This window comes from Ovis canadensis, chromosome 11, assembly GCF_042477335.2.
Source record: "Ovis canadensis isolate MfBH-ARS-UI-01 breed Bighorn chromosome 11, ARS-UI_OviCan_v2, whole genome shotgun sequence".
NCBI classification, from domain to species: Eukaryota; Metazoa; Chordata; class Mammalia; order Artiodactyla; family Bovidae; genus Ovis; species Ovis canadensis.
Window position 1 is genome coordinate 54,831,521 of NC_091255.1, and position 26,623 is coordinate 54,858,143.

At 37.5% G+C, this 26,623-nt stretch overlaps 1 protein-coding gene across 1 annotated transcript in view; it reads left to right on the top strand.

Annotated features, from left to right (window-relative positions):
- The window catches only part of EFCAB3 (EF-hand calcium binding domain 3), a 493,997-nt gene that overhangs the window by 51,100 nt on the left and 416,274 nt on the right, over positions 1-26,623 (top strand). The window contains exons 10-12 of the mRNA XM_069541641.1: positions 3,272-3,343; positions 13,985-14,476; positions 19,688-19,759. Coding sequence (XP_069397742.1) covers positions 3,272-3,343; positions 13,985-14,476; positions 19,688-19,759 — 636 coding nt within the window. The remainder of the gene's footprint in view (positions 1-3,271; positions 3,344-13,984; positions 14,477-19,687; positions 19,760-26,623) is intronic.

The following is a 26,623-nucleotide window of genomic DNA, read 5'->3' on the forward strand; positions in this document are numbered from 1 at the left end:
CTGAGCCACAAGAGAAGGCCAAGAATACTGGAATGGGTAGCCTATCCCTTCTCCAGTGGATCTTCCCGACCCAGAAATCAAACTGTGGTCTCCTGCATTGCAGGCAGATTCTTTACCAACTGAGCTATCAGGGAATTATTTATTTATTTTTAAAATTTTTATTTATTTTTAATTGAAGGATAATTGCTTTATAATATTGTGTTGGTTCCTGCCATACACCAACATGAATCAGTCATAAGTGTACATATGTCTACTCCCTGTGAACCTCCCTCCCACCTCCCACCCCACCCCACCTCTCTAGGTTGTCACAGAGCACAGGTTTGAGCTCCCTGAGTCATACAGCAAATTCCCACTGGCTATCTGTTTTATATGTGGTAATGTAAATGTTTCCATGCTACTCTCTCCATTTGTTCCACCCTTTCTTTCACCCCATGTCCACAAGTCTGTTCTCTGTATCTGCATCTCCCCCTCTACCCTGCATATGCGTTCATCAGTACCATCTTTCTAGATTCCATATATGTGCATTAGTATACGATATTTGTTTTTCTCTTTCTGACTTACTTCATTTTGTATAATAGGCTCTAGATTTGTCCACGTCATGTGAGCCAACACAAGTGCATTCCTTTTTTTAAAAAATTTATTTATTTTTTTAAAATTTTATTTTTACTTTATTTTACTTTACAATACTGTACTGGTTTTGCCATACATTGACATGAATCCAGCATGGGTGTATATGCGTTCCCAAACATGAACCCCCTTCCCACCTCCCTCCCCATAACATCTCTCTGGGTCATCACCGTGCACCAGCCCCAAGCATGCTGTATCCTGCGTCAGACATAGACTGGTGATTCGATTCTTACATGATAGTATACATGTTACAATGCCATTCTCCCAAATCATCCCACCTTCTCCCTCTCCCTCTGAGTCCAAAAGTCTGTTATACACATCTGTGTCTTTTTTGCTGTCTTGCATACAAGGTCGTCATTGCCATCTTTCTAAATTCCACATATATCTGTTAGTATACTGTATTGGTGTTTTTCTTTCTGGCTTACTTCACTCTGTATAATCGGCTCCAGTTTCATCCATCTCATCAGAACTGATTCAAATGTATTCTTTTTAATGGCTGAGTAATACTCCATTGTGTATATGTACCACAGCTTTCTTATCCATTCATCTGCTGATGGACATCTAGGTTGTTTCCATGTCCTGGCTATTATAAACAGTGCTGCGATGAACATTGGGGTACACGTGTCTCTTTCAATTCTGGTTTCCTCAGTGTGTATGCCCAGCAGTGGGATTGCTGGGTCATAAGGTAGTTCTATTTGCAATTTTTTAAGGAATCTCCACACTGTTCTCCAAAGTGGCTGTACTAGTTTGCATTCCCACCAACAGTGTAGGAGGGTTCCCTTTTCTCCACACCCTCTCCAGCATTTATTGCTTGCAGATTTTTGGATCGCAGCCATTCTGACTGGTGTGAAGTGGTACCTCATTGTGGTTTTGATTTGCATTTCTCTAATAATGAGTGATGTTGAGCATCTTTTCATGTGTTTGTTAGCCATCCGTATGTCTTCTTTGGAGAAATGTCTATTTAGTTCTTTGGCCCATTTTTTGATTGGGTTGTTTATTTTTCTGAAATTGAGTTGCATTAAGTTGCTTGTATATTTTTGAGATTAGTTGTTTGTCAGTTGCTTCATTTGCTATTATTTTCTCCCATTCAGAAGGTTGTATTTTCACCTTGCTTATATTTTCCTTTGTTGTGTAGAAGCTTTTAATTTTAATTTGATCCCATTTGTTTATTTTTGCTTTTATTTCCAGTATTCTGGGAGGTGGATCATAGAGGATCCTGCTGTGATTTATGTCGGAGAGTGTTTTGCCTATATTCTCCTCTAGGAGTTTTATAGTTTCTGGTCTTACATTTAGATCTTTAATCCATTTTGAGTTTATTTTTGTGTGCGGTGTTAGAAAGTGATCTAGTTTCATTCTTTTACAAGTGGTTGACCAGTTTTCCCAGCACCACTTGTTAAAGAGATTGTCTTTACTCCATTGTATATTCTTGCCTCCTTTGTCAAAGATAAGGTGTCCATATGTGTGTGGATTTATCTCTGGGCTTTCTATTTTGTTCCATTGGTCTATATGTCTGTCTTTGTGCCAGTACCGTACTGTCTTGATGACTGTGGCTTTGTAGTAGAGCCTGAAGTCAGGCAGGTTGAATCCTCCAGTTCCATTCTTCTTTCTCAAGATTGCTTTGGCTATTCGAGGTTTTTTTTGCATTTCCATACAAATCTTGAAATTATTTGTTCTAGTTCTGTGAAAAATATGGATGGTAGCTTGATAGGGATTGCATTGAATTTATAAATTGCTTTGGGTAGTATACTCATTTTCATTTGATGAAAGAAATCAAAGAGGACACTAATAGATGGAGAAATATACCATGTTCATGGATCGGAAGAATCAATAAAGTGCATTCCTTTTCATAGCTGAGTAATATTCCATTGTGTATATGTACCACAACTTCTTTATCTGTTCATCTGTCGATGGACTTCTAGGTTGTTTCCATGTTTTAGCTACTATTGTAAATGGTGCTGCAATGAACATTGGGGTACATATATCTTTTTAAATTATGGTTTAATACTTAATACTTTAAATCTAAACTACACTCTGTTTTGTTTTTTTTTTTGGTCATTGAAATTCTTTTTGTTTTTTTTAATTTTTATTTTTACTTTATTTTACTTTACAACACTGTGTTGGGAACTCATGTACACCTGTTTTTAGAGATGTTTCCCTGACCTCTCTGACTAGGTCACATTCTCATATTGTACACTTTAACCGGATTGATCTCAGTTGCCATTTATATTTTAAACTGTTTGATTAAGGTTTGTGTATTAATTAAGACTAGTTAAGCACCAGGAGAGCAGATATCGTGTCTACTTTTGCTCAATATTGTATCCTCAGTATGTAACACAGTGAATATGGTAGATATTAACTGCTGAAACAATGTTGAAAGAATTAATAATTCTCACTCCTTATTCCATCTCCCCCAGTCAAGAAGAACAAGGTTTCTTCATTTTGTCATATTAATGAAGTCTTATGTTTCAGTGTATACTGAATTACTAATTCATAATTCCACATATTGTTCAAAACCCATAATAGCTGGCCCTTTGTTCCTATTTGCACATATTTATGTGGTGTTGTAATTTTAGAATAGGATAGCAGCTGTATTGTGTTCAAAAGGAAATACAGTATCTAAACTCAAGAATTCTTTGTATTACAGGTAATCAAATGGTGGATATTGGGGATATTATATTTACTTTGGATGAACTACAGCAAGAGTATGAGAATATTTGTAAGTGATCTCTTGTTGCTATATACGTTTTGTTTATAAATTATCTTTAAGTACGAATTTATAGATTTTATTATATGAGTTTTGAAAGACTTCTTTAAACTCTTTACTCTCTTAAATCAGAGAGATAAAAATTTAATATAGTACCCTGAATATACCTAATAATCAATATTATAATTATATTCCCTGATGGCTCAGATGATAAAGAATCTGCTTGCAAGGCAGGAGACCCAGGTTCAATCCCTGGGTCAGGAAGATCCCCTGGAGAAGAAATTGGCTACCCATTCTATTCTTGCTTGAAGAATTCCGTGGACAGAGGAGCCTGGTGGGCTACAATCCATCGGGTCACAAAGGGTTGGACACAACTGCGTGACTAACATTTTCACATAATTATATAATATTATAATCTCATAATTTTTCTGTTTTTATCCTTCTCTTAATATTTTGTAACATAGTCAACTTTAAAACAAAGTAGTAACACTAAAAAAAAGGGAACATTTAATTTGCAATCTGTGGTCATTCTGACATCTTGACATTGACTGTTTAAAAAACCATAGTATGTTTTTCTCTATCACACATTGTTTAGTTTTTCTTCATTAAGTGCATTGTTTTTGGTGTTTTCCTGTTCAGTTCAGTCGCTCAGTCGTGTCCGACTCTTCACGACCCCATGAACCGCAGTATGCTAGGCCTCCCTGTCCATCACCAACTCCCGGAGTCCACCCAAACCCATGTCCATTGTGTCGGTGATGCTATCCAACCATCTCATCCTCTGTCGTCCCCTTCTCTTCCCACCCTCAATCTTTCCCAGCATCAGGATCTTTTCAAATGAGTTAGCTCTTCACATCAGGTGGCTAAAGTCTTAGAGTTTCAGCTTCAACATCAGTCCCTCTAATGAACACCCAGGACTGATCTCTTTTAGGATGGACTGGTTGGATCTCCTTGCAGTCCAAGGGACTCTGAAGAGTCATCTCCAATGCCACAGTTCAAAGGCATCAAATACATCGTCATTCTTTACTCTTTGTCTCATTTGTCCAAATGTCATTTGATCAAGATTATCTATGTACATAATTTTAAGGATTATATAGCTCTATAAGCTTGTTAGAAAAAGAAAAAAGGCAGCTTGTTGCCTAATCCTCCTCTCAGCTTCTCCAGAGGCAAAAAATTCAAATATTTTAGCTGATTACTTGATATTTATCTTCATGACTGAAGATAGCCTGTTTATATTGCTACTTTTTAATTTCTAAAATTTTAGGTAGACAAAGTAAACTTCCTACTGTTGATGCTGAAAGCTTGGCTTCTCTGCACCCATGCTGGATTGAATCTCAATAACAGAGTTCTGGGTGAAGTAGAAAAGAATAGCTTTATTGATTTGTCAGGCAAAGGGGAACACAGTGGACTCCTGTCCTAAAAAACTGTGTCCCAACCCAGGGGAGTTTGGTCAGGGCTTTTATAATAATGGTCCAAGAGTAGGCTCTCTGAAAAAATTAGGGTGTGTATAGTGAAAGTGAAAGTGAAGTCACTCAGTTGTGTCCGACTCTTTGCGACCCCATGGACTGTAGCCCACCAGGCTCCTCCCTCCATGGGATTCTCCAGGCAAGAGTACTGGAGTGGGTTGCCATAGATGCTTTCAAATTGTGGTGCTGGAGAAGACTCTTGAGAGTCCCTTGGACAGCAAGGAGATCAAACCAGTCAATCCTAAAGGAAATCAGTTCTGAATATTCATTGGACAGACTGATGGTGAAGCTGAAGTTGTAATACTTTGGCCACCTGATGCAGAGCCAACTCATTGGAAAACGCCCTGATGCTGGCAAAGATTGAGGGCAGGAGGAGAAGGGGACGACAGAGGATGAGATGGTTGGATGGCATCACTGACTCAATGGACATGAGTTTGAGCAAACTCTCAAACTCTCTAAGTCCAGGGAGGTCTGGACTTAGTGACTGAGCAACAAAAACCACCAGGGCTTGCACTCCCTTAACCTTGTTTCAGGTGGTTGGTCTCCTAATCTTGATTAGTTTCTATGATCCCTTTAGTCTTGCCTCTGATAGTTACTTGGCTGCTTCTCCCTTGATTGTTGTTGTTCAGTCACTCAGTCATGTCCAACTCTTTGCAGCCCCATGAACTACAGCATACCAGGCTTCCATGTCCCTCACCACCTTGCAGAGTTTGCTCAAACTCATGTCCATCAAGTCCATGATGCCATCCAACAGTCTCATCCTCTGTTGTCCCCTTCTCCTCCTGTCTTCAGTCTTTCCCAGCATCAGGGTCTTTTCCAATGAGTCAGTGCTTTGCATCAGGTGACTAAGTATTGGAGCTTCAGCTTCAGGATCAGTTCTTCCAATGAATATTCAAGGTTGATTTTCTTTAGGATTGACTGGTTGGATCTCCTTGCTGTCCAAGAGACTCTCAAGAGTCTTTTCCAGCATCACAGTTTGAAGGCATCAATTCTTTGGCACTCAGCCTTTTTTATCCCTGGCTCTCACATCTGTATATGATTACTGGAAAAATCATAGCTTAGACTATACAGACTATACAGTCAGCAAAGTAATGTCTCTGCTTTTTAATACACTGTCTAGGTTTCAGGGTAGGTCATGGAGGCTGGAGTTTTGCCTGTGAGAAACTGGGGACACAAGGACTTCCATGCTTGGGAGTCCCACAGAGCCTCATTTGGTTTTACTATTGAAAATAAGAATTTAGTTCTGTTTCATTTTCCCTGTCTACACCACATCCACCTACTCTTCCTGGACCTATTAAGAAGAGGTGGCAAGAATACACAGAAGAACTATGCAAAAAAGATCTTCATAACCCAGATAACCATGGATGGGCAATTGTTCATCTAGACCCAGACAGCCGGGAGTGCAAAGTCAAGTGGGCCTTAGGAAGCATCACCATGAACAAAACTAGTGAAGGTGATGGCATTCCAGCTTAGCTGAGCTATTTCAAATCCTAATAGATGATGCTGTTAAAGTGCTACACTCAATATGTCAGCACATTTGGAAAACTCAGCAGTGGCCACAGGACTGGAAAAGGTCAGTTTTCATTCCAATCCCAAACAAAGGCAATGCCAAAGAATGTTCTGACTGCCTCACAATTGCACTCATCTCACACACTAGCAAAGTAATGCTGAAAATTCTCCAAGCAAGGCCTCAGCAATACGTGAACTGAGAACTTCCAGATGTTCAAGCTGGATTTAGAAGAGGCAGAGGAGCAAGAGATCAAATTGCCAACATCCGCTGGATCATGGAAAAAGCAAGAGAGTTCCAGAAAAACATCTATTTCTGCTTTATTGACTATGCCAAAGCCTTTGACTGTGTGGATCACAATCAACTGTGGAAAATTCTGAAAGAGATGGGATTACCAGACCACCTTACCTGCCTCTTGAGAAATCTGTATGCAGGTCAAGAAGCAACAGTTAGAACTGGACATGGAATAAGAGACTGGTTCCAATTCGGGAAAGGAGTATGTCAAGGCTGTATATTGTCACCCTGCTTATTTAACTTGTATGCAGAATACATCGTGCAAAGTGCTGGGTTGGATGAACCACAAGCTGGAATCAAGATTGCCGGGAGAAATATCAATAACATTAGATATGCAGATGACACCATCCTTATGGCAGAAAGTGAAGAGGAACTAAAAAGCCTCTTGATGAAAGTGAAAGACGACACTGAAAAAGTTGACTTAAAACTCAACATTCAAAAAATGAAGATCATGGCATCTTGTCCCACCACTTCATGGCAAATAAATGGGGAAACAGTGACAGACTTTATTTTCTTGGGCTCCAAAATCACTGTAGGTGGTGACTGCAGCCATGAAATTAAAAGATGCTTTTTCCTTGGAAGAAAAGCTATGACCAACCTAGACAGCATATTAAAAAGCAGAGACATTACTTTGCTGACAATGGTCCATCTAGTCAAAGCTATGGTTTTTATAGTAGTCATGTATGGATGTGAGAGTTGGACTGTGAAGGAAGCTGAGCGCTGAAGAGTTGATGCTTTTGAACTGTGGTGTTGGAGAAGACTCTTGAGAGTCCCTTGGACTGCAAGGAGATCCAACCAGTCCATCCTAAAGGAAATTAGTCCTGAATATTCATTGGAAGAACCAATGCTGAAACTGAAGCTCCAGTACTTGATCACCTGATGCAAAGCACTGACTCATTGGAAAAGACCCTGATGCTGGGAAAAATTGAAGGGACAATAGAGAATGAGATTGTTGCATGGCATCATGGACTTGATGGACATGAGTCTGAGCAAGCTCCAGGAGTTGCTGATAGACAGGGAAGCCTGGCATGCTGCAGTCCATGGGATTGCAAAGAGTCGGACAAGACTGAGTGACTGAACTGAACTGAACATTTTATGTGTAGTTATATTCCTGGACTCTCTCTTCATTAACATTCTGGAAGAAGAATTTTTCACTTCTTTCCCTGTATCAGATTCTGTACTCATGTTTGATTGGCAGTTTAAGTATAGAATTCTAGGTTGGAAATAAATTTCCTTAGAATTTTTCTGTTTTCCACTTTTCGGTGTTGCTGTCAAATCCACAATTCTTTTGATTCCTGACTTTTTGTATGTAACTGATTTTTTTCTTTGAAAAAATATTCATTGGAAGGATACAGAATAGTTTCTTTTTTATAGAATAGTGTTCTGAAATTTCATGATTATGTGCCTTGAAATAGATTGTTTTGGCAACAGTTGTGTTGAGTACAGTATAATGTGATTCTGGGAAATTTAAGCAATTTGTTGATGATTTCCTTTCCTCTCTGAAACATTTATTACTTGGATACTTGACATCCTGAATGGATTCTCCTCTTTTTAAAAACAAACAAACAAACAAAAAACCTTTTTCTCTGTCATTTTTTGGTGAGATGTACTTAACTTTATCTTCCAACCCATGTGTTTAGGCTTTCATTTGTGCTTTTCAAGATTTCCAACAATTTTTTTTCCCTTCTGAAAGTATATTCTTTTAACATCTTCTTGTTACATGGATATTCCTATTGTTTCATGAACATAATATCTTCTGTTGTGCTAAGGATGATGTTTAAAATTTTTTCTTTTTCATTCATAGTGTTTTCTCCAAGTTATTTTTCTCTTATTTGGCCTTCATTTCAGAGACATTCTCCAAATGTCTGGTGATCTTTGGTTGTCTGCTTATGTTTGAGAATAATGAACTCAAAAGCTGTTTGGAAACTTTGAGACTGGGAGTGGAACTAGTTGACTAGGGACTGAACACTCTAGAGTAGTGGTTCTTAACCAGAAGTGATTTTGGTTATCACTCTCCCACAGGAACATTTGGCAACATGTGGAGATGCTTTTTGGTCATTAAAACATGTGTTACTGGCATTAAGTGATTAGAGGCCAGGGATGCTTTTGTTGACTTAAAAAAAAAAACAAACAGCACAACCTAAAAGTTGAGAATTGTATTTTATTGGGTGGCATTAATGAGGACTTAAGCCTGGGATACAGCCTCTCAGAAAGCACTGAGGGACTATTCCAAAGAGATAAGGGAGGAGCCAGGATATACAGGAGTTTTTGCAAAACTCCTATAGAATTCATGTAATCAAATTTTGTTTTTTTTTGGTTGTGTGGCATGTGGGATCCTAGTTCCCTGATCAGCAATCGAACCCATGCCCCCTGCTTTGGAAGTTCAGAGTCTTCCAAAGTCTTCAAAGTCCACTGGACCTTCAGGGAAGTCCCTACACACACTTTTAGATATCCCCTTCTCCCCCTCTTAATAAGGAATTGAAGTGAAGTGAAGTTGCTCAGTCGTGTCCTACTCTTTGCCACCCCGTCGACTGTAGCCTACCAGGCTTCTCCGTCCATGGGATTTCCCAGGCAAAAGTGAGGAATCGTGTGTCCCCAAATGCCAATACTGCTGAGGTCAGGGCATCATGCTATAGGCAATCTGGCTGGAATTTTGCCTCGAAGACCCTTGACATCACCATCTTTAGGGTGTTTTTCCTTTCAAGATGGTCAGTGTTTTCAAAGAAGCAGCTTCTAGTTTCCTTCTTTGAAGCTGTAAGTTATCTTGCCAGAGTTTCAGATGTTTAATGAGACAAAAGAACTGGAGTTCTCTTTATTCAGTGGTAATTGTCATGTAACCCTCCCTTTTCATTATCCAGATAATACCATTATTCTCTTCTATGTTTTGTATTCCCTAACCCAGAGACTTTGTGTTTAACCCTCTCTGGTGTATTGTTAGTCTTCTGCTGCAAGGGGAGAAGATCAGTACATGGCCATGAGAAAATATATGGCTGTGTGAAGGTTATCTTGGGTTGTTGGAAGAGGGTGTTTGCTATGACCAGTGCTTTTTCTTGGCAAAACTCTATTAGTCTTTACCCTGCTTCATTCCGCATTCCAAGGCCAAATTTGCCTGTTACTCCAGGTGTTTCTTGACTTCCTACTTTTGCATTCCAGTCCCCCATAATGAAAAGGACATCTTTTTTGGGTGTCAGTTCTAAAAGATCTTGTAGGTCTTCATAAAACCATTCAACTTCAGTTTCTTCAGCGTTACTGGTTGGGGCATAGACTTGGATAATTGTGATATTGACTGGTTTGCCTTGGAGACAAACAGAGATCATTCTGTCATTTTTGAGATTGCATCCAAGTACTGCAGTTCGGACTCTTTCGTTGACCATGATGGCTACTCCATTTCTTCTGAGGGATTCCTGCCTGCAGTAGTAGATATAATGGTCAATGCAATCACCAGCTGCCAAGAAAATAAAGTCTGTCACTGTTTCCATTGTTTCCCCATCTATTTGCCATGAAGTGATGGGACTGGATGCCATGATCTTAGATTTCTGAATGTTGAGTTTTAAGCCAACTTTTTCACTTTCCTCTTTCACTTTCATCAAGAGGCTTTCAGGATACTTTCTTTTTTCTTTAGTTTTTAGCCATTTGATTGTGATGCATTGGGAGTGTGTATTTTTGAGTTTATCCTTTTGGGGTTCACTGAGCTTCTTGGATCTCTCTTGCCAAAGTTGCAATCTTTTGTCATTGTAACTTCAAATATTTGTTCTGCACCACATTTTCTCCCGTCTTCTTGAGACTACAAAGACACAAATGTTAGCCCTCTTTGATGTTGTCCCACAGATCCTTGACACTTTGTTAATTTTGTTTTCATTCTTATTTACCTCTACCTGTTTAAATTGAATAATTTCAATTAATGTGTCTTCAGTTTCATAAACTATCCCTCTGACATCTCCATTATGTTGTTGAACCTATCTGATTAATTTTTTTTACTTTAATTATTATATTTTTAAGTTTCAAATTTCCAAATTTGGTTCTTCTTTATATCTTTTGTTTTCTGAGACTTTCTATCTTTCTATTTTGAGTGGTTTTTTTTTTCCACTGTAATTTGGAGCATTTTCAGAATAGATGCTTAGAAGTTTATTTATTTATTTGGCTGTGTTGGGTCTTGGTTGCAGCATGCAGGAACTTTGTTGCATCATGCAGCATCTTTCATTGCGGTGCATGGGCTCTCTAATTATGATGCTTAGGCTCAGTAGTTGTACCTGGGCTTAGTTGCTCTGATGTATGTGGGATCTTAGTTCTCAGGGATTGAACCTGTGTCCGCTGCATTGCAAGGCAGATTCTTAACCCCTGGACTACCTGGGAGCTCCTTGCTTGAAAGTTTTTAGAAGGCAATTTCAACGTCTTTTTCAACTTGGTCTTGACATCAGTTGCTTGTCTTTTCCCATGCAAACTGAGATTTTCTTTGTTCTTCACATGTGAAGTGGTTTTGAATTACATCCTGGACATTTTGAAGATTAAGTTATGAGACTGTGGGTCTAAAATTCTGTGGAAATTCTATGGAAAATGTTGAAATCTTGTTTTGGCAGGAATTTGACTCAATTTGGTTTAGGCCACAAATTTCAATTAATTTTCTGTGTTTTTTCAGTTTCAATATCAGTTTGTTTTTCATAGCCTTTGCAGTGCTATTCAGATCTGTATGTCATCCAGAGCCAAAGTGGAACCTGTGTAGTGGTCTATCCTGAAGTTTAGTTCTCAGAGTTATGGTGCATTGTTTAGGGCCAAATTCATGCATGTGCAGATCAGGGGTGAGTGCAGGAGTTTATAAGCAGCTTTATGAGATCATTTTCCTGAGCTACTCCCTCTCCACAATCTATTTAGTGTTTTTTAATCTCTGCTGCTGCTGCTGCTGCTGCTAAGTCACTTCAGTTGTGTCTGACTCTGTGCAACCCCATAGACGGCAGCCCACCAGGCTCCTCTGTCCCTGGGATTCTCCAGGCAAGAACACTGGAGTGGGTTGCCATTTCCTTCTCCAATGCTTTAATCTCTGAGAGCTCTCATTTTTGTTTCTCTAGCTGAAAACAGTGATTTACTTACAACACTCTGCTACACAGTTCTAAGGCCAAGTGGCCGAAGGACACAGAGAATAAAAGCAACTTGCTAATATATTCCTCTACTTTTTTGAATATATAAAATATGCTAATGATTACTGTGTTAATATATTTGTGTGATAGTTTTATGAGCTCTTCCATTTCTGAACCAGTTTCTATCAATTGATTTTTCTGCTGATTGTGGCTTATATTGTCCTATTATTTTGGATGCCTAGTGGTTTTTGATGGGATACTATACATTGTAAAGTTTATGTTATTTGCTGACTTTTGTAGCATTCCTTTAAATAGTGTTGGATTTGTCCTGATGCAGTTGAGTTATTTGGAATCAGTTTGGTCCTTTGGAAGCTTGTTTTCTAAAGTTTTTTAAGGGTGATCTCAGAGCTGCTTTTAATGCTTATTTAGCTCCACTACTAAGGTAGCATTCTTCAGATGATTCTACTAGATGTCCCATATATTATAAGATCTTTCTGCTTTGGTTGGTGAGATCATAAATTATTCTTAGTTCTCAAGTGAGATACAGGAATTGTTCTACCTATAATTTTCTGGTAATTCTTTCCTTGTTATTAGATCATGTTCTCTCATGTATGTACAGATCAGTACTCAGCCAAAGTGTCAAGCAGACCCCTTCACTGATCTCCAGAGCTCATCAGTTCTGTTTTCTTTTTGCTCTCATATTTTAGCCTCTTTGGCCTTCCTAATCTCTTATCTCTACTGATTCAGACCAGTGGGCTCTATTTAGGTTTTACTTTCCTGTGCTGTGGAAACTGTCCAGACAGTAAGCTAGTGCAATGGTAGGGCTCAGCTCATTTGTTACCCTTCTTTAAAGGATTACTGTCCTATGCTACCTCTTGTCCAATGTCTGAAAATTGTTCTTTTTCACATTATCTTGTCCAGTTTTTCAGTTGCTTAAAGTCAGAGGATAAAGTTAGTTCCTATTATGGTGTCTTGGCCAATAGCAGAAATGTCAAAGATTTTATTTTTTTACCCTATTCCTTTTTGAGAAGGTAGCACTTAAAGGTCAATGTCTGTATCTTTAAGGATTTCTAGACTTTTTATACATAAAACTAATATAATGTTATATGTCAATTACAAAAAAAAAAATAATTTTTAAGTTTCTAAATTTTAAAAATCCAAACACTTTCCTTCAATTGTTTATTGTAATACACCCTAAGCTAAGAAAACTTTTTTTTCTCTAAATGAAATGTCTTCATAATCAATATTGTATTGCTACTCTATTAGAAGTCTTTTGTTAAAACAAAAAAAAAGAAGTCTTTTGTTTTCTTTGGTTTTATAGGAACTTGATGCTCTCATGGAATTATTTTGAGGGTCAAGTGTTATAACATTTGATATATTTTAATTTTTTTGAATTTTTGACTTTATTTTTTTATTTTACTTTATTTTACTTTACAATACTGTGTTGGTTTTTCCATACATCAACATGAATCCACCATGGGTGTACACATGTTCCCAATCCTGAACCCCCCTCCCACCTCTCTCCCCATACCATCTCTCTGGGTCATCCCAGTGCACCAGCCCAAAGCATCCTGTATCCTGCATCGAACCTAGACTGGTGATTCGTTTCTTATATGATATTTCAATGCCATTCTCCCAAAACATCACCCTCTCTCTCTCTCTCCCACAGAGTCCAAAAGACTATTCTGTATTTTGATATATTTTTAAATGTGTTATTCAAATGCAAGGTACTATTCTGAGCCATGAGATGGATTTTGTAAATGAAGCCCCAATTGAGATATTAATATTTTTCTAAAAATTTTATTTTATGTATGAAGTTACTAACCTCCTGCAAATGCTGCAAATTTTTAAGAGGGTAATTATTTTACTGTCTTACTTTAGGAGAGTATCATTTTATTTATAAAATGTTCTAACTTTGTAAATATTTAAAAATTTCCCGTTACAACTTCTTCATATTTCTGCACCCTCATAACTAAGGGAGTTGTATCTGTATTGATTTATTAGTCTATTATCTTTCTGAATTGGGAAAGAGTAAGGAATGAGAATCATGTACTTCAGTAGGCTTTCGCTTTAGAGTCATTGTTGCTATGAATAATGTTGGATGGAAGTATTTAACTATATTAAACCAGTAGACTATATTTAACCTAGTCAATAGTTAACCTTTTGGTCATCAGCTCTGTTAGTTATTAACTTCATCTGATATATTTAAGCAAATGATAATTTCTTGAAAAGTTTTCATGAGGACGTAAGTATTGTTTTTTAAAAGGCATTACAAATTGTACAGGTAAATGAATTAATGGATGTTTCTTTTGCTTAGCAATTATGGAAGGAACAGCCTCGGATGAAGCTACTTCAAGAAAGTTATCAAATGTGTCAGGATGCTATCCACAATATAGGAAGAAAAGCATTTTATCTTCTGGACTGTCTGAATCATCATTATTCCAAAAGTTAAATACAAAGAGCCTCCAAAATCATAAAATTATGAGTGAGAGTGATGACTATGAGTTTAAAAGACCAAAAAATACTTTGCAAATAAGAAAATTCCAGGATGAGGTTGATAGCAGATATATAGACTTCCAGGAACCATATTCAAAGGATGGCAGGAACTTTAAGAAAAGTTCAGAGAAAGTTGAAATTCATGACTCAAAGTCTAAACCACAAGACTTGAAGCATGTTTCAGGCTTCAAAAAATCCCTGGATAAAAGTGATATTTTTAGTATCCCCAAACTTCAGAAGCCAGCTGTGAGAAGGAGCTCTAGTCTTCTAAAACAAGTTTCATCTAAGGAAAGAACTGCAATTAATGCTCTGGGTCAGTATCATATATATAAGACAACATCTGGGCCCTTGAGTTTTTATAGAAATGAGCTGAAGTAAGCAGTTATTAGATAGTTGTAGGCATTTCAATTGTCAATACTCTGGATAACCATCACTTTTGGATTCAGGCCCGGGATACAATTCTGCAGTCCATGGGGTTGCAAAGAGTTGGACATGACTTAGCAACTGAACAAGTTCCCGAGAAAGTAGAGGGCCTATTTTCCTTTGGAAATGCTTTTTTTGGTCATTTATTTAACCAAGTATATATGAAGTCTATGTGAAATTTTTGCTCAGAGTTCCATAATTTAAATTTAGGATATCCATAGTACTTCAGGTATTCTTTTTTTCTTTTTTTTTAATGTGTTTTTATTTTATTTTATTATTATTTTACTTTAAAATATTGTATTGGTTTTGCCATACATCAACATGAATCCACCACAGGTATACACATGTTCCCAATCCTGAACCCCTCTCCCACCTCCCTCTCTATACCATCCCTCTGGGTCATCCCAGTGCACCAGCCCCAAGCATCCTGTATCATGCATCGAACCTAGACTGGCGATTGTTTCTTATATGATATTATACATGTTTCAATGCCATTCTCCCAAATCATCCCACCCTCGCCCTCTCCCACAGAGTCCCAAAAGACTGTTTGATACATCTGTGTCTCTTTTGCTGTCTCACATACAGGGTTATTGTTACCATCTTTCTAAATTCCATATATATGTGTTAGTATACTGTATTGGTGTTTTTCTTTCTGGCTTACTTCACTCTGTATAATTGGCTCCAGTTTCATCCAGCTCATTAGAACTGATTCAAATGTATTCTTTTTAATGGCTGAGTAATACTCCATTGTGTATATGTACCACAGCTTTCTTATCCATTCATCTGCTGATGGACATCTAGGTTGCTTCCATGTCCTGGCTATTATAAACAGTGCTGCGATGAACATTGGGGTACACGTGTCTCTTTCAATTCTGGTTTCCTCAGTGTGTATGCCCAGCAGCGGGATTGCTGGGTCATAAGGCAGTTCTAGTTCCAGTTTTTTAAGGAATCTCCACACCGTTCTCCATAGTGGCTGTACTATCTTGCATTCCCACCAACAGTGTTAAGGTTCCCTTTTCTCCACACCCTCTCCAGCATTTATTGCTTGTAGACTTTTGGATCACAGCCATTCTGACTGGTGTGAAATGGTACCTCCTTGTGGTTTTGATTTGCATTTCTCTAATAATGAGTGATGTTGAACATATTTTCATGTGTTTGTTAGCCATCTGTATGTCTTCTTTGGAGAAATGTCTATTTAGTTCTTTGGCCCATTTTTTTGATTGGGTCGTTTATTTTTCTGGAAATGAGCTGCAGGAGTTGTTTGCATATTTTTGAGATTAGTTGTTTGTCAGTTGCTTCATTTGCTATTATTTTCTCCCATTCTGAAGGCTGTCTTTTCACCTTGCTTATAGTTTCCTTTGTTGTGCAGAAGCTTTTAATTTTAATTAGGTCCCATTTGTTTATTTTTGCTTTTATTTCCAATATTATGGGAGATGGGTCATAGAGGATCCTGCTGTGACTTATGTCGGAGAGTGTTTTGCCTATGTTCTCCTCGAATAGCCAAAGCAATCTTGAGAAAGAAGAATGGAACTGGAGGAATCAACCTGCCTGACTTCAGGCTCTACTACAAAGCCACAGTCATCAAGACAGTATGGTACTGGCACAAAGACAGAAATATAGATCAATGGAACAAAATAGAAAGACCAGAGATAAATCCACACACCTATGGACACCTTATCTTCGACAAAGGAGGCAAGAATACGCAATGGAGTAAAGACAATCTCTTCAACAAGTGGTGCTGGGAAAACTGGTCAACCACTTGTAAAAGAATGAAACTAGATCACTTTCTATCACCATACACAAAAATAAACTCAAAATGGATTAAAGATCTAAATGTAAGACCAGAAACCATAAAACTCCTAGAGGAGAACATAGGCAAAACACTTTCTTTTTTAAAAAATTTTAATTATAGGCTAATTACAATATTGTGATGGTTTTTGCCATACATTCACATGAATCAGCCATGGGTGTACAGTGTGTTCCCATCCTGAATCCCCTTCCCACCTCCCTCCCCATCCCATCCCTCAGGGTCATCCCAGTGCACTAGCCCTGAGCGCCCTGTCTCATGCATCGAACCTGGACTGGCGATCTATTTCACACATGATAATATACATGTTTCAATGCTATTCTCTCAAATCATCCCACCCTCGCCTTCTCCCACAGAATTCAAAAGTCTGTTCTTTACATATGTGTCTCTTTTGCTGTCTTGCATTTATGGTCATCATTACCATCTTTCTAAATTCCATACATATGCATTAATATACTGTATTGGTGTTTTTCTTTCTGTCTCATTTCGCTCTGTATAATAGGCTCCAGTTTCATCCACCTCATTAGAAGTAATTCAAATGCATTCTTTTTAATAGCTGAGTAATATTCCATTGTGTATATGTACCACAACTTTCTTATCCATTGGTCTGCTGATGGGCATATAGGTTGCTTCCATGTCCTGGCTATTGTAAACAGTGCTGCGATGAACACTGGGGTATATGTGTCTCTTTCAATTCTGGTTTCCTCCGTGTGTATGCCCAGCAGTGGGATTGCTGGGTTGTATGGCAGTTCTATTTCCCATTTTTTAAGGAATCTCCACACTGTTCAGGTATTGTTTCTTATGGATGTGGTAATATCAAGAGAAAATAATTAATAGTATACATCTCAGATCCCTAAGGCTTTATGATATTCCTCAAAGATGAGCAGTGACTTCCCAACCAGTGTATGGTTTTTCTCTTATGTACTACTTATATCATAGAAGTATTGTGTATATGCATGCATGCTTAGTCACTTCAGTCATGTCCAACTCTTTGCAACACTATGGTCCATAACCCACCAGGCTTCTCTGTCCATGGGCTTCTCCAAGGAAGAATACTGGAGTGGGTTGCCATGTCCTTCTCCAGGGACATATTGTGTAAGGAACCCAATTAAACACTTCTTTCTATAGGCCTCAGCTGGAGTTAATTTATATTTGCTTTATTTCAAGAAATTTACCAGCCTTTAAAAATTATATTTAGTACTGAGTGTAATTGTTAAGATGAATGCTTTGTGAATCATTAGTGATTCTTATTCCCTGGTGGCTCAGATGTTAACAAATCTGCCTGCAATGCAGGAGACCTGGGTTCAATCCCTGGGTCAGAAAGATCCCCTGGAGAAGGGAATGGCAACCCACTCCAGTATTCTTGCTTGGAGAATTCCATGGACAGAGGAGTCTGGTGGGCTACCATCCACAGGGTCGGAAAGAGTTGGACATGGTGGAGCAACTAACACACACTTACACTAATGCATGCTTCTAATAACTCAGTTGAAAAAGGAGTGTGATCTATTAAGGAGGCATAAAGATGTTTATTCTGATTCCTTTACTGATGCACTGCTTTTATGCCATGCCTCATTTCTGTCTCTGAGGTTTTTTTGTATTTCATTAAGAATTAAAGCTCTGATTAAAGGAATAATGGAGTAGTAGGCATTTAGCCAGTGGGTAGAACAGGATTGTGGTAGAAAATGGTTATCTACCTTGTTGGTATCACTAAAATCAAATGCTTTCACCTTACCACTCTCATACCTAACATTCTATATTTGGAAAAGTATAAAATAGTTTATCTCATATAACTTCCAAATAATCTGATGATGATTGAGCATCTTTGAAATGTGACTGCCACTTGATTTACATTTAAAAAACATATAAAATTTTTCATTATTAAATAATTTTAAATTCATAAGAATTACACAGAAATGAAAACGTTGCTACATACTCTTCATCTAATGTTCTGATGGTATTAATATCTTATATAACCACAATATAATGAAAAACTGGAAAATTAACACTGATACAACAATATTTACTAATATAGGACCTTATTAAAAATTTGACTGTTTTTCTATGAAGGTCCTTTTTCTGATCCAGGAGCTCATTCAGGATCACATGTTACATTTAGTTGTCGTATGTCCGAGTCTCCTTCAATCTGGGATGGTTTTTCAATATTTCATGACCTTGATATTTTAGAAGAGCATTGACTAGTTGTTTTGTATAATGTCCCTCATTTTGGGTTTTCTTGTATTTCTTCGTGAATAAATTCAGGGTATACATTTTTGCCAGAATACAACAGAGGTGATATTTTTCCCATTTCAGTACATTATATTAGGAGGCTCATTATGGTCATGTGTGTCTGCTAGAATTTCTTGAAGCTTTTGAACTGAAAACATGGTAGGTAAAGTGATAGGATGGGAAGAACTCTCAATTTTTGTCTGAAATCTTGAAACATGACACATTGATGTTTTGATCTCTTGGACTCCTTCATTATATTTTAATCAGAAACAAGCTGCAGGGAATTCCTTGGCAGTCCAGTGGTTGGGACTCTGTGCTTTCACAGCTAAATATCTGGGTAAAATGGGTAAAAGGGATCAATTGTATGATGACAGATGGAAACTAAATTTTTGGTAGTGAGCACACTGTAGTGTGTATTGAAGTAGAAATATACATGCAATGCTATAGATGAGTGTTACCTCAATACAAAATAAATTTTAAAAAATCTAAAGGGTAGAAGCCACTAAATTTTTTCAGCCTTTTTTCTGATTATCAGGATTAGTATGAACACTGTGGAAGGTTTGTATATAGGTGTTGTTTGGATTAGCTGGATACTGGGGGTAGGGATGGGGATATGTGGGTCTGTTAGGGCTGGTTGGCATTGTCAAGGTATCAATGGATAGCATATTGGTTGACTGGGTTTTCATAATTATGTGAAATAGACTCATTAGCTTTCTCATGGTCCATCTCTTTGGGCACCTTTCCTTTTTCCTGTATCTATCAAGAACTGAGTACCTAATCTTGTCCTTTGCACTTTATAATAAACATTGAAAAAGCAGGGACTGTGTCTTACTTTTGTGTCCTTGGTGCCGAACATAGTTCTTGGCACTAATATACTCTCAGTAATTGTTGAAATGAAATGAACAGACCTAATTTAGAAAGACTCATCTAGGGAGACAGGCTATGTAGAAGAAATAAGCTGATGATTAAGTGAAGGTAAGTATTTTTTTCATAGTTGTATTAAAATGTAAATTTACCTTTTACACAAAAGTATAATAGAATGTATCATCTCAACTTTTTATTTTACAGAAAGTGGAATGGTGAAATTAGATGACTTTGTGAGTGCTGTCTCTAAAGAGCAAAATCTTCCTGAATATGATGGTAGGTAGGAAATTTATTTTAAAGTCATTTGAGGAAAGAGCAATTAGGTTGAGGAGAATTAGGTTCAGTGAACTGAATTTGCTTTTTTATGTACTAATAGTTCCAAAACCCTTGACAAGCCATTGGCAGTTTTTTTAAAACTTTATGTATCAGGGTACTAAGAACTAACTTGCTTGCTTCGCAGAATTTTTATGTGGATTTTATGAACTGGAGAGTGCTATACCCATGTACAGTAATGGTAATGATAATGAAGAGGTCAAATAGGTAATTAGCTCCATTATTAGCTATTGATGAATGATTTATTTTTTTAAAGAGGAACTTGTTTGAATCAGATACTTTTGTTTATCTTTGTTTTAGAACATTAAAAAAGAAACAGTTCTATAGAGGTAAAATTTACATACATAAAATCTCCCATGCTCTGATTTACAAATTTATAGTCACACCACAATCTAGTTTTTTATTATTTGAATGTTTTAATGTTTTATATAAATAATTAATTTTTTTCTGTGAGATTAAAAAGCAATGAAAGTTATGAAGGCATGCTGTTTTATTTCCTTCTGTTTATTCATATGCTTAAAAAGAAGTGAACTTTCTGCCTCTTCCTAAAAGACTTCTCAGGTAAGAAAAAATTAATCCAAAGGAAGAAACTTCCTTTTATACATAGATGAAGAATCTCATATTAAAAGCTATATTATCACTTGTCATTTCTGGTGAATATAAGTGCTTAAATCTCTGGATTCCTTGAAGATGCTAGTAGTAAATCGATTTCTTGAATGCTTCACCATGCAATCATTCATTCACAAATTCAATCATTCTTTCATTGCTATTTTGTGAAGTAGTGTCTGTCTTGGTCTCAGCTGACTCTTTGCTCTGGGTCTTTGTTGTGGTGCACAGGCTTTTTTAAGTTGTGGCGAGTGGGCTTCTTTTGCTGTGTGCGTGGGCTTTTTCTAGTTGCAGTGCATGTGGGTTTAGTTGCACCACAGCATATGGGATCTTAGTTCCCTGACAAGGGATTGAACCTGTATCTCCTGCACCAGAAGGTAGATTCTTAGCCACTGGACCATCAGATAAGTCTTACCATCTTAGCCATTTTTAAATGTACATTTCAGTAATTTTAGTTTTAAGTGCATTCACATTGTTGTGCAACCAATCTCCAGAGCTTTTTATCTTACAAAATTGAAACTCTATCAGTTCAGTTCAGTTCAGTTCAGTTCAGTTGCTCAGTTGTGTCCGACTCTTTGCAACCCCATGGACTGTAGCACTCCAGGCTTCCCTGTCCATCACCAACTCCCGGAGTTTGCTCAAACTCATGTCCATTGAGTCAGTGATGTCATCCAACCATCTCATCCTCTGTTGCCCTCTTCTCCTCCTGCCTTCAATCTTTCCCAACATCAGGATCTTTTCAAATCAATCAGTTCTTCGCACCAGTATTGGAGTTTCAGCTTCAGCATCAGTTCTTCCAATGAATATTCAGGACTGATTTCCTTTAGGATGGACTGGTTGGATCTCCTTGCAGTCCAAAGGACTCTCAAGAGTCTTCTCCAACACCACAATTCAAAAGCATCAATGCTTCGGTGCTCAGCTTTCTTTATAGTCCAACTCTCACATCCATACATGACTGCTGGAAAAACCATAGCTTTTACCAGATGGACCTTTGTTGGCAAAGTAATGTCTCTGCTTTTTAATATGTTGTCTAGGTTGGTCATAACTTTTCTTTCAAGAAACAAGCGTCTTTTAATTTCATGGCTGCAATCACCAGCTGCAGTGATTTTGGAGCCCCCCCCCCCGCCGCCCCCGCCACAATAAAGTCTATCACTGTTTCGATTGTTTCTCTATCTATTTGCCATGAAGTGATGGGACCAGATGCCATGATCTTAGTTTTCTTAATGTTGAGTTTTAAGCCAACTTTTTCACTCTTCTTTTTCACTTTCATCAAGAGGCTCTTTAGTTCTTCACTTTCTGCTGTAAGGGTGGTAACATCTGCACATCTGAGGTTATTGATATTTCTCCCAGAAATCTTAATTCCAGCTTGTGCTTCATCTATATACCAGTTATACCTATATACCTATACCAGTTAAATAAAAATTACCCATCCTTGACCCTCCATCTCTGGAAATAATCATTCCACAATACTTTCTGTTTCTGTGAATTTGTTCACTTGAGATACCCTAGTAGAATCATACAGCATTTGTCTTTCTGCGACTGGCTTATTTTGTTTATCATAATGCCCTCAAGATCTGTGTTGTAGCATGTGTCAGAATTTCCTTCCTTTTTCATGTTGAATAATATTTCATTGTGTGTGTACACCACATTTTGCTTATTCATTTGTCAGTGCACACATGTGTTTCTTCCACCACTTGGCTGTTGTGAATAGTCCTGCTATACAGATGGGCGTGCAGATATCTCTTTAGGCTGCTACTTTGATTCTTTTAGCTACATACCCAGAAGTAGACACAATCCAGTTTGTAACATTTCTATCAGTCCTGAAAATTCTCTCATGCCCATTTGTAATTAATCTTCACCCGATCCCTAGACAACCACTAATTTGCTTTCAGGCTCTATGATTATGCCTTTTTTTTTTTTTAACAGTTAATACATTAAATCATATAACATGTCTTTCGTACTTGGCTTCCTTCATTTTGCATAATGTTTATAAGGTTAATTCATGTTGCAGTATCAATAGTTCATTCCTTTTTATGGACAAATTCATATTACAGCTTATAGATATACTCTGTTTTGTTGATGGGTGGCAAGTTCATAGACATTTGACTTCTTCAATTTGTGACTTTTATCAGTAGTAATGAAATTAATATTTGCATACATGTCTTTCTATGGGCATATGCTTTTATTTCTCATGGGTAAATTCCTAGGAGAAAGATTGTTAGTCTGTATAGTAAATTTATGTTTAGGTTTTTAACAAATTGCCAAACTGTTTTCCAGAGTGGCTATAACATTTTCTTTCTCAGTAGCAATGTATAAAGATTCTGGTTTCTTCACAACTTTGTCAACACTTTCTTTTTTAAAATTTTAACTTATAATAAGTGTATAATGATATCTCATTTTGCTTTTAATTTTCATTTCCCTAATGACTAATAATTTTGACTATTTTTGTATATGCTTGCTATCCATTCAGGTATCTTTGGTGAAATATATATTCAAATCTTTTGCCCATTTTTAGAATTCCATTTTGATTTATATATATTATTTTAGAGTATATCTCTTTTTGGTGGTTGCTTCAGGTATTATATATACATAACTTATCACAGTCTACTGATGTCATTATTTTACCAGTTCAAATGAAGTATAGAAATATTGTCTATCCTTATGTCCCTTTACCCTCCCCTATGTATGATACAATTGTCTTAAATATATCCTTTACATATATTTAAAAGCATATTGGACAGTTTTATAATTTTTGCCTCAACCATCAAATGTGATTTAAAAACTTAAGAGAAGGAAAGCCTACTATATTTACCCATATTTTGGCTTACCATTTTTTATTCTTCCTTCCTGATACTCCAGAGTTCTTTGTTTTATCCTTTTCTTTCTGTTTAAACATCTTCCATTTAACCATTCATTTGTTTACTGTCAACAGATTCTCTTCATTTTCTTTCATCTGAGAACATCTTGATTTTCCCTTCATTCCTGAAGGATTTTTTTTTTCTAAGTATGAATTTGTGGTTGACAGTTCTTTTCTTTCAGCACTTGAAAAATATGGTGCCACTTCTTTCTGGTGTCCATGGTTTCTGAGGGAAATCTTCATTAGTTTTTTTTCCCCCCTATAGGTAAGATGTCATTTTTTTTTAAACTACTTAAAAATTTTTTTCTCTGTGTTTAATTATGATGTGTCTTGACATGGATTTCTTTGGCTTTATCCTGTTTGAGTTTCACTTATTTTCTTGGATCTGTAGGTTCATATCTGTTGCTAAAAATTTGGTAATTGTTTAGCCATTATTTCTTTGAGTACCTTTTTAGCAATTCTGTCTCTCTTTTCTTCTGAGACTCTGATTTTACAATGTTAGATCATTTTTTTTTATACTGCTACAGGTCCCTGAGACTCTTTTCTTTTTTTATTTCAATCTATTTTCTTTGTGTTGTTCATTGAATGATTTTGCTGTCTTTCAGTTCATTGATTCTTTCTTCTCTTTTCTCCACATATTTCATACTGTGATTTTATAACTTATTAATGTTCATATTATTAAAGATTCTGAGTCCAAATGTCCATTATACACATCTGTGTCTCTTTCCCTGTCTTGCATACAGGGTCGTCATTGCCATCTTCCTAAATTCCATATATATGTGTTAGTATACTGTATTGGTGTTTTTCTTTCTGGCTTACTTCACTCTGTATAATCGGCTCCGGTTTCATCCATCTCATCAGAACTGATTCAAATGAATTCTTTTTTACGGCTGAGTAATACTCCATTGTGTATATGTACCACAGCTTTCTTATCCATTCATCTGCTGATGGACATCTAGGTTGTTTCCATGTCCTGGCTATTATAAACAGTGCTGCGATGAACATTGGGGTACATGTGTCTCTTTCAATTCTGGTTTCCTCGGTGTGTATGCCCAGCAGTGGGATTGCTGGGACTCAGAGGGAGAGGGAGAGGGTGGGATGATTTGGGAGAATGACATTCTAACATGTATACTATCATGTAAGAATTGAATCGCCAGTCTATGTCTGACGCAGGATGCAGCATGCTTGGGGCTGGTGCATGGGGATGACCCAGAGAGATGTTATGGGGAGGGAGGTGGGAGGAGGGTTCATGTTTGGGAACGCATGTAAGAATTAAAGATATTAAAATTTAAAAAATAAAAAACTAAAATAAATAAATAAATAAATAAATGCCCAAAAAAAAAGATTCTGACAATGCTTTTCATATATAACATTTGTGAAATTTTTAGTATTTCATTGGTATGTTAAAAACCAAAATTCATCTTACTATTGGTGTTTTCTTTTTGACGTATATTTAATACTTATTTGCATACTGCCTTATTTTCAGTGTTGACTGATATCATTAAAGCTATTGATAAAATTAAAGATGAAAATATTGATTATGGGGATCTGAACATTAGTCTTCAAAATTTAGGAGTTTACCTTTCTAAGCCAGAATTTCAGAAGATCACAGAGTTGACTGAGGTTGGTGGTAAGTGACATATTTTCAGGAAAACTGAGTTGATATATCTGAAAAGAGGATCAGTTTGCTATTCTTTTCCTCAGAGTGATGACTTTACAGTTTTATTGGAAAAAAAGTCCATTAAAGTTAAGCCAATACAGAAAAGTACAAAAATACTCAAAAGTACAAGACTCAAAATCTCATTGTCCAGAAATAAGCAGTCTTGCAGATGGTGACTGCAGCCATGAAATTAAAAGATGCTTACTCCTTGGAATAAAAGTTATGACCAACCTAGATAGTATATTCAAAAGCAGAGACATTACTTTGCTGACTAAGGTCCATCTAGTCAAGGCTATGGTTTTTCCTGTGGTCATGTATGGATATGAGAGTTGGACTGTGAAGAAGGCTGAGTGCCAAATAATTGATGCTTTTAAACTGTGGTGTCAGAAAAGACTCTTGAGAGTCCCTTGGACTGCAAGGATATCCAACCAGTCCATTCTGAAGGAGATCAGCCCTGGGATTTCTTTGGAAGGAATGATGCTAAAGCTGAAACTCCAGTACTTTGGCCACCTGATGCGAAGAGTTGACTCATTGGAAAAGACTCTGATGCTGGGAGGGATGCGGGGCAGGAGGAGAAGGGGATGACCGAGGATAAGATGGCTGGATGGCATCATGGACTCCATGGATGTGAATCTGAGTGAACTCCGGGAGATGGTGATGGACAGGGAGGCCTGGCGTGCTGCGATTCATGGGGTTGCAAAGAGTCAGACACGACTGAGTGACTGAACTGAACTGAACTGAACTGAAAAAGCCTCTTGATGAAAGTGAAAGAGGAGAGTGAAAGAGTTGGCTTACAGCTCAACATTCAGAAAGCTAAGATCATGGCATCTGGTCCCATCATTTCATGGCATATAGATGGGGGAACAGTGGAAACAGTGTCAGACTTTAATTTTTGGGGCTCCAAAATCACTGCAGATTGTGACTGCAGCCATGAAATTAAAAGACGCTTACTCCTTGGAAAGAAAGTTATAACCAACCTAGACAGCTTATTAAAAAGCAGAGACATTACTTTGCCAACAAAGGTCCGTCTAGTCAATGCTATAGTTTTTCCATTGGTCATGTATGGATGTGAGAGTTGGACTGTGAAGAAAGCTGAGTGCCGAAGAATTGATGCTTTTGAACGGTGGTGTTGGAGAAGACTCTTGAGAGTCCCTTGGACTGCAAGGAGATCCAACCAGTCCATTCAAAGGAGATCAGTCCTGGGTGTTCACTGGAAGGACTGATTTTGAAGCTGAAACTCCAATACTTTGGCCACCTCATGTGAAGGGTTGACTGATTGGAAAAGACCCTGATGCTGGGAGGGATTGGGGGCAGGAGGAGAAGGGGATGACAGAGGATGAGATGGTTGGATGCCATCACCGACTCGATGGACATGAGTTTGGGTAAACCCCGGGAGTTGGTGATGGACAGGGAGGCCTGGCATGCCCACTTCATGGGGTCGCAAGGAGTCGGACACGACCGAGTGACTGAATTGAACTTAATTGACTGAATAGTCTTTCAGACATTTTTTCCCCCTAGGCAAAAATGTAAACAAAAAGAAAGTAGGGTTTGTGATTTTACCCTCTGATTGACAGAAGTCAGGACTAAAGGCATGAAGTGGGGCAAAAAATGACTGTTTATTATGTCAAAGCCCACAGTTCATAATAAAGGTACCAATTCTTTAAGGTGCCCCTAGAACATAGCA